Source organism: Chiloscyllium plagiosum, chromosome 5 (genome assembly GCF_004010195.1).
Source record: "Chiloscyllium plagiosum isolate BGI_BamShark_2017 chromosome 5, ASM401019v2, whole genome shotgun sequence".
Lineage (NCBI taxonomy): Eukaryota > Metazoa > Chordata > Chondrichthyes > Orectolobiformes > Hemiscylliidae > Chiloscyllium > Chiloscyllium plagiosum.
The window spans coordinates 66225587-66240038 of NC_057714.1; the positions used below are offsets into that span (position 1 = coordinate 66225587).

General features: G+C 41.3%; 1 protein-coding gene across 2 annotated transcripts in view; it reads left to right on the forward strand.

Moving 5' to 3' along the window:
* The window catches only part of dnah5l (dynein, axonemal, heavy chain 5 like), a 362555-nt gene continuing 348103 nt past the window's right edge, over positions 1–14452 (forward strand). For both annotated transcript variants that reach the window (XM_043690231.1, XM_043690232.1), the window contains exons 1-3: positions 1–454; positions 10672–10772; positions 13275–13463. In XM_043690231.1, coding sequence (XP_043546166.1) covers positions 307–454; positions 10672–10772; positions 13275–13463 — 438 coding nt within the window. In that variant the 5' untranslated portion in view covers positions 1–306. The remainder of the gene's footprint in view (positions 455–10671; positions 10773–13274; positions 13464–14452) is intronic.

Sequence of the window (14452 nt, forward strand, 5' to 3'; positions counted from 1 at the left end):
ACCGGTTCCTAAGCAACTGAGATTCCACAAGAGCTTTTTTCAGATTTTCTTTTCACTCACCGGCTCACTCTGCTGCTCAAAGTCTGTAAACAAGCCCGTTCTTTCTGGCAATAGAGGAAATATTTTTCTTTAGTGCTGTTCTTGTAACTGGCTTCTTTCCAGTTAGATGCAGTGTTTATATTCTGATATTTTCCAAGTTTCAAAGGCAGTGCAGGAGTGAGTGCACAGAGCGAGAGAGTTGGTTACAGTCTTTCAGTGAGCCCGTTCTGCAGGCTTGTCTTTGATTTCTACCATCCTTAGCGAGCAATGTCGGAGGATGGGAAAGCGGCGGGGGTAAAGGTCCATCCCCCACCGAATGCAACAGGGGAGAACGAGTTGAATAAACCGCCTTCACCCAAGCCTGACATTGAACTGTCACCTCCGCTCATCTCCATTAGCCGTACTGATGTTAAAGGTGAGTCCAGAGTTATTATCGACTGTTAGTGGTGACTGGGACAACAGAATGTCGAACTTTACTGTCACTTCAACAAATAAACTTGCTCAAAATGGTCTAACAGTGTCTTCTTACTCAGAGCCTCAAGACCAAGGATAACTCTGGAGTTGTGGGTCCTGAAGTAACTAGGCAGTCCAATGCCTAGTCTCTCCACTCCCGAGGGTCCCAGCCTCATTCCTGATGAAGGGCTTTTGCCCGAAACGTCAATTTTCCTGCACCTCCGATGCTGCCTGACCTACTGTGCTTTTCCAGCACCACTTTAACCTTGGCTGTAATCTCCAAGCCCAATCCTGGATCCACTGGTGGGGCAGATGGTGTTTGAGGGGGTGGGTGGGATATGGATTTTTACACATTCCTGAAGGGTGTTTGGCCTTCACTAATGCCTGTTGGAGATATTGGATCTTGTGGGCATCTTTGCTGAGACTTTTTTCTCCACTTAGGGGATTACCTTGGGCTAAAGAATCCTATAAATTGGTGGGGATATTGTATCATTTTTCAGAGCAGCTTTAAGCATGTCCTTGAAGCACTTTCCCTTCCTTTCTGGTAACCACTAGTTGTGAAGAAACCTGGACTAGAGACCTGGGTTTGAAGGCCTTATCCCAAATGCACTGATGATACAGCCCACCCATACAACGCTTGACAGTAACCAATGTCTCCATGCTGGAAATGTTGGTCTGAGAGAGGACACTGTTACTGGAGTGTCCATCCTGACAGTGAATTTTTAGGATTTTGTGGAGTCATTGTTCCTGATATTTATTGAGGGATTTGAGACATCTGCTGCATAATGCCCATGTCCCGATACATACAGAAGGACAGGTCATACTACTATTCTGTAGGCTTGTAGTTTGATGCCAAATGTAAAGGGAATCGATATGTTGGAGATCCAACCAGACCATTTTAGTTATGGTGATGTGTAATGAGGCAGATTTAACAAATTAAGTTAGAGTAAAAGATCCCTGAGGAAACAGCAATCATAACATGCAGACTTTAACATTCAATTTGAAAGGGAAGGACTTGATTGGAAACAACTGCGCTCAGCTTAAACAAAAGAACCAGGGCAGAGCTGGGAAAGGACTGGGAAAGGAGGCTGGCAGCACAGGGCGGCACGTGGCTCAGTGGTTATCACTGCTACCGCACAGCGCCAGGGACCCGAGTTTGATTCCCACCTCGGGCACGTTCTCCCTGTGTCTTTGTAGGTTTCCTCTGGGTGCTCTGGTTTCCTCCCACAATCCAAAAAATACAGGCCACGTGAATTGATTATGCTAAATTGCCCATAGTGTTAGTCGGGGTAAATATAGGCAAGGGGACTTGTTGGGCCAAATGGCCTGCTTCCATACTGTAGGGAATCTAATCTAAAAAAAGATCAAGTGGACACAAATTTGGCAGATGGAACATAATATGGGGAGATGTGAGATTATGCACTTTGGCAGGAAGATTAAATTAAAATTAGATTTCCTACAGTGTGGAAACAGGCCCTTCAGCCCAACAAGTCCACACTGACCCATTTCCCGCTGACTAGTGCACCTAACATTATCAACAATTTAGCATGGCCAATTCACTTAACCTGCACATCTTTGGACTTGTGGGAGGAAACCAAAGCACCTGGAGAAAACCCTTGCAGACATAGGGAGAATGTGCAAACTCCACACAGACAGTCGCCCAAGGCTAGAACCAAACCTGGGTCCCAAGTGCTCTGAGGCAGCAGTGCTAACCACTGACACACCGTGCCACCCCTGGATTAAAAGAGCTGGATTTTCATTACTGGAAAAAGACTGCAGAAAGCACAGAGAGATTGGGAGTCCTTGTGCATAAATCACAAAAGACTAGCATGCAAATTCAGCAAGTACTAGGATAAATGGAATGTTTGCATTTATTTCAAAGGGTAAGGAATATAAAAATAAGCAAGTTATGTTAAAACTATACAAGGCATTGGATCAAACCACAGCTGGAATATTGTGAATAGTTTTGAGCCTCTTTACCTAAGAAAACATATTCTGGCATTGGAGAAAGTCTAGATAAGATTTACTAAGCTACTATGGAGGGACTGTCACATGAGGAAAGGTCGAATAGGTTGGCCCTATACTCATTAGAGTTAGAAGAATGACAGGTGATCTTATTGAAACACATAAGATTCTGAGAGGACTGAATGGGGTAATGTGGAAAGTTTATTTGCCTTGTGGGAGAGTCTGCTGCCAGAGGGAATAATCTCAGAAAAGGACTCATCTTGAGAAGATAGAGATGACAAAGAGTTTCTTCCCTTTTTCGGAGGGGCTTTTGAATATTTAGTATGTTCCAGGCTGAAATAGTCAGAATTTTAGATGGTAAAGGAATCAAGGGTAATGAGGAAAAGACTGGAAATTGGTCTTGAGGATCACTAGATCAACCATTATTTCGTTGAATGGTAGAGCTGACCTGATTTTCTGAATGGCCTACTTCTGCTTGTACGTCTCAGAGTCTTATGGCTTTCTTGTTTATTGATCAAACCAAGTGCGAGTTTTGTTTATCTTAGATATTGGTCATAGTCTGATTTTAACCATTTTAGAGATTAAATTGGCGACATGCTAGCTCTGTGGTTAGCATTGCTACCTCACAGCACCAGGAACCCAGGTTTGAATCAAGCCTTCAGTGAGTGTCTCTGTGCTGTTTATACATTCTCACTGTGTCTGTGTGGGTTTCCTCTGGGTGCTACCATTTCCTCCCACAGGCCAAAGATGTGAAGTTTAAATGGATTGACCATGCTAAATTTGTCTGTAGTGACCAGGGATATAGAGGGTTGGTGCGGACTGTAGAGACTTTATGACATTTCATAATTGTGATAACTCATAGAAATGTGAGGCTGGATTTCCAGTGCAATCTTCTCACCAGAGTCATGGCTCCTGTGAGCTGTATACATGGCCTTTTGATAAAGTGTCAAAGATCAGGGTGTGTGGAATTGGGGTCAGATACAGAATGGATTGAAGAATGGATATAAAACAGAAAGCAAAGGGTATGTGTCAAAGGAAACTTCTCAAAGTGGCAAATGGTAGAAAGTGGTGTTTTGAAGGGATTCATGTTGAAGCCATTATTGTTCAATAGATACTAAATCTTGCACACATATATTGGAATGTTACCAATAGTACCAAGGTATGAATATTTATTTGTAATGAAGGAAATTGCGCAAAATACAGGGAGATATAAGTATACTTAGAATTTCAAATTTAATTCGGTGGAGCAAAGACCAAGGTAGTTCATTTTGTTGGAATAATAAGAAAACTCACTTATTTCTTGGAAAGTAAGAAACTATATCAGGATGATTGCATTTTGTTGGGCAGTGTAGAAGAATGTTTAAGAACTTTTGATCCAGTCACTTCATCCTGATTAATACAAATAAACAAGTTTGGATGACATAACAAATAATTAATTTGCAAAATCTAAACATGAAGTCAACGTTTCCCCTCTGACATAATCTAAACATTAATTAAATACTCTTCATTGTGCAAACATTTAAAGTGATCTACTAATATTGAGGTTACAGTGTCATGTGTGGTGAGACCTCTGATTTTACCCACAGATTGGTGTAGAGTATAGTTACTGATGTTTAATAGAAACTAAGAGTTGAATGTTCCTCTTTGGCAGTCATTTCACTTGAGCTACATTAACTAAACTTAGTATCTGTCCAACGCTCCCAATAGATGTCCTTTTAACTACAAAAGCAAAATAAATATTTGTAAAAGAGAAAAAAAAGGTAATGGGGAAGAATGAGAGAGAAGAATTAATTAGATATCTCATCTAAACGGTTAACACAGATACCAAAGGAGCAATTACATAAGCCAGATCTGCTAGAGTTATATCCTCAAAGTTTATGAGAAGATTTGTAGCTCGGGTGCTCGTTGTTCGCCGAGCTGGGAATTTGTGTTGCAGACGTTTCGTCCCCTGTCTAGGTGACACCCTCAGTGCTTGGGACCCTCCTGTGAAGCGCTTCTGTGATGTTTCCTCTGGAATTTATAGTGGTTTGTCTCTGCCGCTTCCGGTTGTCAGTTCCAGCTGTTTGCTGCAGTGGCCGGTATATTGGGTCCAGGTCGATGTGTTTGTTGATAAAATCTGTGGATGAGTGCCATGCCTCTAGGAATTCCCTGGCTGTTCTCTGTTTGGCTTGTCCTTTAATAGTAGTGTTTTCCCAGTCAAACTCATGTTGCTTGTCATCTGCGTGTGTGGCTACTAAGGATAGCTGGTCATGTTGTTTCGTGGCTAGTTGGTGTTCATGGATACGGATTGTTAGCTGTCTTCCTGTTTGTCCTATGTAGTGTTTTGTGCAGTCCTTGCATGGGATTTTGTACACCACGTAGGTTTTGCTCATGCTGGGTATCGGGTCCTTCGTCCTGGTGAGTTGTTGTCTGAGAGTGGCTGTTGGTTTGTGTGCTGTTATGAGTCCTAGTGGTCGTAGTAGTCTGGCTGTCAGCTCAGAAATGTTCTCTAGGACTCATAACAGCACAACAACAGAGTTATATCCTTCCAAGAAATGTGAAATTCAAGTGGAAATCGATGCTGGCCAAAAAATAAAGAAAAAGAAAAAAATAAATAATGGAATAGTCAACATGCCAGACCCATAGTTGCTGTAATTTACTTCAGAATTGTTTCTGAGTGTCATGTGATCAAGGTATTATTACTTCATTTAGACTATCACAGAATGTTTGACAATTTATTGCAAGGTGTTTATGGTGTAAAACATAGGGTAAATAAAGTGGAAACCAGTAGATATAATGTACATGGATTTCCAGTAGGCATTGGACAAGGTGTTACACAAAAAGTGAAATTGCAAGATAAGGTCGCATGGATTTTGGGGTATTATTAACAAAGATAGAGAATTAGTTAAATGATTAGAAGCAAAGAGTAGACGTAAAAGGGACATTTTCAAGTTGTGAGTTAGTAAGAAATGGAGCATTGTAAGGAATAATGCTGGGATCTCAGCTAGTTAAAATCTATATTAACTACTAAGATAAAGAGACAGTGAGTAATATCTCCACGTTTGCTGATGACACAAGGCTAGGTAGAATCGGATGCTGTGAGAGTACACAAAGAGGCTGCAAAGATATATGGACAGGTTAAGCGAGTAGGAATGAAGAAGGCACCTGCCATATAATTTGAAGAAGGATAAGGTTGCCTCACTTAGAGTTATAGAGTCGTAGAGATGTACTGCATGGAAACAGATCCTTCAGTCCAACCTGTTCATTCCTACCAGATATCCCAACCCAGTCTAGTCCCACCTGCCAGCACCCGGCCCATATCCCTCCAAATCCTTCCTATTCATGTACCCATCCAAATGCCTCTTAAATGTTGCAATTGTACCAGCCTCCATCACTTCCTCTGGCAGCTCATTCCATACACGTACCACCCTCTGTGTGAAACAGTTGCCCTGTAGGTCTCTTTTATACCTTTCCCCTCTCATCCTAAACCTATGTCCTCTAGTTCTGGATTCCCCGACCCCAGGGAAAAGACTTTGCCAATTTACCCTATCCATGCCCCTCATAGTTTTGTAAAGGTCACCCCTCAGCCTCCGACTCTCCAGGGAAAACAGCCCCAGCCTGTTCAGCCTCTCCCTATAGCTCAAATCCTCCAAATCCGACAACATCCTTGTAAATCTTTTCTGAACCCTTTCAAGTTTCACAACATTTTTCCCGATATGAAGGAGACCAGAATTGCACGCAATATTCCAACAGTGGCCAAACCAATGTCCTGTACAGCCGCAACATGACTTCCCAACTCCTGTACTCAATACTCCGACCAGTAAAAGAAAGCATACCAAATGCCTTCTTCACTATCCTATCTGCCTGCGACTCCACTTTCAAGGAGCTATGAACCTGCACTCCAAGGTCTCTTTGTTCAGCAGCACTCCCTAGGACCTTACCATTAAGTGTATAAGTCCTGCTAAGATTTGCTTCCCCAAAATGTAGCACCTCGCATTTATCTGAATTAAACTCCATCTGCCACTTCCCAGCCCATTGTTAGTCACAAGAATATAGAAATTATATTTTTTTAAGAGCACAAAACTTGTGCATATTGATGTTTAGACAGATTTATGTGTGTTCAGAAAGTTAGTGTGCAGGTATAACTAACAGTTCGGAGCATAATTGGCACGTGAGTTTTCATAACAAATGGACTGGAGTATCAGCATAGACATTTTATTACATTTGTACAGGGCTTTGGAGAGATTACACCTGGAATACTGCAGGCAGTATTGGTTGCAGTTATGAAATGGTTGAATTATGATTTGAGGTTGAGAAAATTGGACCTATATGTTTTGAAGTTCAGAAAAATGAAGAATGTTCTCATTGAAATATAAATAATTCAAGATGAACTTGACAGGGTAGATACAGAGGATTGTTCCCGAGTACTCGAGAACACATGAAAATAATATCAAGGCAATGGGCCAATCATTTCAGGATGAGATAGGGAGAAATTTATTCACTCAGTGTGATGTGAATTGTTTTAATTTGCTATGCCAAAAGGATTCAGATGCACCATCATTGACTATATTTAAGATTGAAATAAACGGATTGGTCACTCAGTGAATCGAGGGATATAGGGCATGGGTGGGAAAGTGGGTCTGAAGCCCAAAACCAGCCAGAATTATACTGAACCACAAAGCGGCATTGACAGGCTGTATATTCCTGCTCACATTTTGAGTGTTTTTTTTTGCTGAAGCTCTCTGATTCCAATGTTATGATCCCACTGGATATGAATAAAGAAAGAAAAATGAACTTCCAGTGATTGATTGAGAGAATCGCACAACACAATTACAGGTTCTAAGACTTTTACTGGAAGAAGTACATAAAATTCCACTCACTGTGTTTGAATACATTTTTCTCAACCAAATCTACATAATGAGGCTTGGTCAACATCAATAACTCCTTCGGGATACCTGAAGCCCAGCTCGTTGTCTGATCTCTGCTATCAATTTCACAATGTTTATTTACACAAAATTAAGTGTTTTCATGTGCTTACAATTCCAGGTATTGAAACTTAAAGAGGCCCTTAATGATTGGCATATTGGAAAGTTGCCAAAAAAATCTGCTTTGTAAAACTTTATTTTACATATCCAACTGTCACTGTAGGGATTATTGCTTTTACATAAAGTATAGTGGGTGAATCAAGGTGGAAGTGCTAAAGCTTGGAAAGGGGCGGGAAGATGGTGGGTAGGAATGATGTCATGTGATTTGGTTAGAAAGGCATGTTTTAGGGGTCATGGGGATATGAATGGAGGGAAATAGCCTGGCATGGGATTTAATTAGATTTATTTATTGTCATGTGTACCTAAGTATAATGAAAAGCTTTTTGTACAAACAATACAGGCAGACCATAGTTAACAGGAACATATAGATCATAGAGTGAAAAAAATACTAAGATAGAGGCATACAGCTTACATCAAACATGGTGGCACTAGGCAAGATCAACATTAGCAAGATCAGCAGTATTTGAAATTAGAGAGTTCATTCATTAGTCTAATAATGGCTGGGAAGAAGCTATCTCTGAACCTGCTTGCCTGCTTGTGCATGTGCTCAGGCTTCTGTATCTTCTGCTTGATGGGAGAGGTTCTAGGGGAACATTGCCAGGGTGCAATGGGTCTTTGATGCAGTTGGCAGCCTTTCCGCGAGAACGAACCTTGTACATGGAGACCATGGATTGAAGGTTGGCTTCCATGATGGTCTGAGCTATGCGTACAACCTCCTGTAGTTTCTTACGGTTCTGGGCAGAGCAGTTGCCATGCCAGACCATTATGGACGTGGACAGAATGCTTTCAATGGTGCATCTGTAAAAGTTGGTGAGGGTCCTTATGGACATACCAAATTTCCTGAGCTGCATGAGGAAGAAGAGGCATTGTTGTTTATCATCACTCTTCGGAACTTAATACTGTCCACCCTCTCAAGCTCAGCTCCATTGGGGCCATGTTCTCCTTCTTTCTGATGTCAATGATCATCAGTACTTTAGTTTTGCTGAGATTAAGAGAAAGGTTGTTCTCATTGCACCACGTCACCAAGTCCTCTACCTGCTTTCTGTATTTGGACTTGTCACAGTGGTGTTGTCAGCAAATTTGTAGATGTCATTCATTCAGAATTGGACAACACAGTTGTAGGTGTACAGGGAGTTCAGTAAGGGGTTGAGGACGTTTCTTTGTGGGGTTGAGTGTTATCATGGAGGAGGTGCAGTTGTCTATTTTCACTGATTGCGGTCTGTGAGTCAGAAAGCTAAGGATCTATTTGCAGAGAGTGGAGCTGAGACCAAGGTTTCGGACTTTTAAAATCAGTTTGGAAGGGATAATGGTGTTGAAGATGGAGCTGTAGTCAATAGCAGGATTCTGATGTAAGTGTCCTTGTTGTCTAGATGTCCCAGGGAAATGGGTCTCTGCTGTGGACCTGTTACATCAGTAGGCAAATTACATAGATTACATCACAGTGTGGAAACAGGCCCTTCGGCCCAACAAGTCCACACCGACCCGCCGAAGCGTAACCCACCCAACCCCTACATTTACCCCTTACCTAACACTACGGGCAATTTAGCATGGCCAATTCACCTAACCTGCACATCTTTGGACTGTGGGAGGAAACCGAAGCACCCAGAGGAAACCCACGCAGACACGGGGAGAACGTGCAAACTCCACACAGTCAGTCGCCTGAGGCGGGAATTGAACCCGGGTCTCTGGCGCTGTGAGGTAGCAGTGCTAACCACTGTACCACGTGCCGCCCACAAATTGTAGAGTATCAAGGCAGGTTGGGATGCTGGAGTTGATGTAGGCCATGACCAGCCTCTCAAAGTTCGGATCTATTATAGACCATGGGGATGTGGGTGAATGAGATAGCATGGAATGGGGTGGGGGCATGATGAGGGCATTTTGAATTTAATTTTCAAAAGGCACCCTTTTGCAGACATTTGTTTACAACACATTTAAGGTGCAAAGTACCATAATTCTTTTAAAAAGCTGACCTGACTCCGTGAAAATGAAAGGAATAGGCCATGCCTATGTTTGCAATGGAAGTTTTTGAAATGGTCAAGGTGGAAGAACTGGGTGAGTATTTGGAACCAATCTGCTCCTTTGGTGAAAGTCAGAAAGCCTGGTAATGGAGTCAGGATTGCCAGAGTCAGCTCAATTTACCATTTTAAAACACTTCTGAGTCATCCTGACTTCATGAGCATCCAGTCTTTGTGTTTCTACGCAGCTAGGTCAGCTTCCTTTTCCTTTGTCTTGAGGTTTTAATGTTTAGGAACCTTACTATTAATAAGTACTGATTTGAGTTTCTCTGTCAATAATAAGCAGTTCACACAGAATTGTCTCCAACAGATTTTGTACAAGGTCACATTCCTCTGTCCAAGATACTTTATTTTACCTTGAATTAAAGTGCACGGTTTAAAACATAACCTTCTTCTTATAAAGTCCAGCTTTCATATCATATAACATCAAAAGACTAGCCAGGCAAGGGAACACAATGGATAGACACTAAAGAAAAATACAAAGGTGATCACTTAACATTTGTTGCATGGCATGTTAAAATATAAATTCTATTGAGAATGTTTAACTTGTATTGTGGCCAAAGGGACTCTGTGATGTTTAGTATCAGAGGGAAAGTAAAGTATGGGGCTGTAGTTGAATAGGGAATTGGACATGCCTTCACTGATATTACAGTTGGCTTAGTTGTTCACAAGATACATGTTTGATAGCAGATGGTTTGTGATAAATGTTTGAAGTTCAACAGCATGTACCACGCATCACTCAGTATGTTTAACAACTTGAAAGAACTCTCAAAATTACCAAGACTTATACAATCACAGCAAAAAGTAACAGCAGCCTGAAAGTAGTTGATGATACTTTTAATAACACTGTTGAGATATTCTTCCCGCTGACAAGTACATGTTCATCTGAGGTTGTTTAAAGAATGGCTGAGAGGTTCTGCTCCATAGTAGCGATTTTGGTGGGCAGACTGATTACCATTGTGACCTGACTGTTTGGATTGTTCCAGTAGACTTTCCAAACATCCTCACTAAATGGCATCTAACATTGCTTTCTGCAGATGAGTGTGCATGCCGTGGATTCCTTTGGTGCCATAATTATAGTTGTAGTGAAAAAAACATGGTGCAAGGAACTGAAATTTCTGGTGTTAGAACTTGATGTTACTAATTAAGAAAAATTATTTTTAACCAAAATTTAGCTGGCGAGTCAAACCGACACAGGCGTGTAGGCACTAATAAATGGAAAAATTCAAGACTGGGACATTCCAACACAGCACCATCTCCAAGTGCATCTGTCTCAGTAAGTAGTTCATGCTCACTGTAAGCTTCAAGGCTTTTTCAATATTTTTAGTCTAACAAAATTACTGAATTATGTAAGGTCATTCTTTTGCATTGTATTTGTGTGGTTGTTTATCATCCTCCCCATTATATTTTACATTACACAGGAAACCCAATTAATTAGATATAAGAATAAGTAGTGTACAATGTGGTAAATTTGGCTTTTGAAACTCCTTGCAATGGTGCTTCATTTATCAGAATTAATTCCACTGTCAAGAACAAACAGGTTAACAAGCTAAGTTCAGTCATAGTAAACTATCCATTTCACTTGGTATAAATCAATTGTCAAGAAAGATTCAGATATCTTTTAACCAAACAAAGTCATGCCAGTTCTTTGTCGTGAAAATCTGAAAATCAGTTTTGCAAATATTGGTATTTGCATTACTGATGCTTTAGTAATGCATTTCCTTAACTGCTTTTGTAAAGGGCTGAACAGTATCTGTTAACCCTGATGAAGGAGCAGCACTGATGAAGGAAAGGCAAAAAAATGGTTAAGACTAAAATTGGGCCCTTGAAGACAGAAACAGGGGAATATAATACAGGGAACAAAGAAATGGCAGAAGAATTGAATTGTTACTTCAGATCTGTGTTCACTGGGGAAGACACAAGCAATCTCCCTGAGGTAACAGTGGCTGAAGGACCTGCACTTAAGGGAATTTATGTTTGCCAGGAATTGGTGTTGGAGAGATTGTTAGGTCTGAAGGTTGATAAGTCCCCGGGGCCTGATGGTCTACATCCAAGGGTACTGAAGGAGGTGGCTCGAGAAATCGTGGATGCGTTGGTGATCATTTTCCAGAGTTCGATAGATTCGGGATCAGTTCCTGCGGATTGGAGGGTGGCTAACGTTGTACCACTTTTTAGGAAAGGTGGGAGAGAGAAAGCAAGAAATTATAGACCAGTTAGTCTGACCTCAGTGGTGGGAAAGATGCTGGAGTCTATTATAAAGGATGAAATTACGACACATCTGGATAATAGTAACAGGATAGGTCAGAGTCGGCATGGATTTATGAATGGGAAATCATGCTTGACTAATCTTTAGGAATTTTGTGAGGATGTAACTCTGAAGATGGCGAGGGAGATCCAGTAGATGTAGTGTACCTGGACTTTCAGAAAGCTTTTGATAAAATCCCACATAGGAGGTTAGTGAGCAAACTTAGGGCGCATGGTATTGGGGACAAAGTACTAACTTGGATTGAAAGTTGGTTGGCTAATAGGAAACAAAGAGTAGTGATAAATGGCTCCATTTTGGAATGGCAGGCAGTGACCAGTGGGGTACCGCAGGGATCAGTGCTGGGACCGCAGCTTTATACAATATAAGTTAATGATATAGAAGATGGTATTAGTAAGAACATTAGCAAATTTGCTGATGATACTAAGCTGGGTGGCAGGGTGAAATGTGAGGAGGATGTTAGGAGATTACAGGGTGACCTGGACAGGTTAGGTGAGTGGTCAGATGCATGGCAGATGCAGTTTAATGTGGATAAATGTATGGTTATCCACTTTGGTGGCAAGAACAGGAACTACCTAAATGGAATCAATTTAGATAAAGGGGCAGTACAAAGAGATCTGGGTGTTCTTGTACACCAGTCAATGAAGATAAGCATACAGGTACAGCAGGTAGTGAAGAAGTCTAATAGCATGCTGGCCTTCATAACAAGAGGGATTGAGTATAGAAGCAAAGAGGTTCTTCTGCAGCTGTGCAGGGCCCTGGTGAGACCACACCTGGAGTACTGTGTGCAGTTCTGGTCTCCAAATTTGAGGAAAGACATTCTGGCTATTGAGGGAGTGCAGCATAGGTTCATGAGGTCAATTCCTGGAATGGCGGGACTACCTTATGCTGAAAGACTGGAGCGATTGGACTTGTATACCCTTGAGTTTAGAAGACTGAGAGGGGATCTGATTGAGACATATAAGATTATCAAAGGATTGGACACTCTGGAGGCAGGAAACATGTTTCCGCTGATGGGTGACTGCCAAACTAGAGGACACAGCTTAAAAATACGGGGTAGACCATTTAGGACAGAGATGAGGAGAAACGTCTTCACCCAGAGAGTGATGGCTGTGTGGAATGCTCTGCTCCAGAGGGCAGTGGAGGCCCAGTCTCTGGATTCATTTAAGAAAGAGTTGGATAGAGCTCTCAAGGATAGTGGAATCAAGGGTTATGGAGATAAGGCAGGAACAGGATACTGATTAAGGATGATCAGCCATGATCATATTGAATGGTGGTGCAGGCTCGAAGGGCAGAATGGCCTACTCCTGCACCTATTGTCTATTGTCACTCAGAAAGCTTGTACTTCCAAATAAACCTGTTGGACTATAACCCAGTGTTGTGTGATTTTTAATAGTAACCGTTAAGCTAATAGTACGAAGAATGCCACACAAACATGACAAACATTCATATATTAATATTGGCATTTGTAATTTCTAATCAAAAGTTACTCAAGGTATTTTTCCTTAATACTAGACACAAGGTAGAAAGACTATCCTTATTTCCAATGAGGCCAAAAAGGAATTGCTAAAACAAGCAAAAGCAGCTAAGGAAGAACGAAAATCCCAAATGGATTCACGGCATGGCTACCTGATATCTAAACTAGCAGATGGAACAGGTCTGGAAGAATCAGCTGTGCAGGACTTTATTATTGCAGATGAAAAGGTATGACTTGCTATTTTAATATGTATTCAATAGTTCCTGTAACAAACAAGGCAAAAAGGTGAATTGAATTATTTTGTGGTCCTCCTCTTCTGTCTGCAACAGCTGCTTTTTCAATAATCTTTTGGCTACTTTATTTCTTTTTCCTTTTGAAATAGACCATGTTGTGTTTCCCCCCAAAAAATGCACGTGAATTCCAACTTTCAAATGACCTGCAACAAATTTTCTTCAGGGATAGAACAAGAAGATGGTTTGCTCAAGCATTCAAACCTGGAAGATAATTTTTTGCAACTCATACACACCTACAGAAGTATATAAGAAAGAAAAAAAAAGAAAAAAAGAATTAACTTTTATAAATAATAAACAGAAGGAGTATTAATGAGCATAATCAAAATGCTGTAAGTCAATGTCCAATGAAGGGTTTTGCAATTGGCTCCTATGGCAGAATTCCTCTTCCATAGGAGCTCAGATGTAGATGGGTGTGGTTGCAAGTGGAGCAAAATGATTCTTGTAGACTAGTTCATTTTTCAGGTGAAATTCAGGGTTATTCCAAGGGATCAGGTTTTGAGAGAGGTTGAGACTTGAGGCAGGCTTTAGCATTTGTTTTCACTCATAGAATGTGGACAACACTGTGAACCCATGTTTGTTGCCCATCCCTAATTGCCCTTGGTAGGATAGTGGTAAGCTACCTCTTGAACCACTACAGTCTGTCTGAAGAAGGTATACTCACCATGCCATTAGGGAGGAATTTCCAAGATTTTGACCTGGCTGAGCTGCTTTTTTTCTCTTCTGTTTAAAAAACAGCCTCTGTGTAATAATCATAGAGTTGCTAATTGTGGCAAATTTGCCCTTTTAAGGATAAACTCTCAATGCCCAGCACCCACCACACACCACCCCCCACCAGATTTTACTGGCAGCAGGAGGAACTGTTGACACCATGTGGGAAATTTCCATGTAAACTCTATTGGCCTCGCAGCAAGTTTCTGAGGACA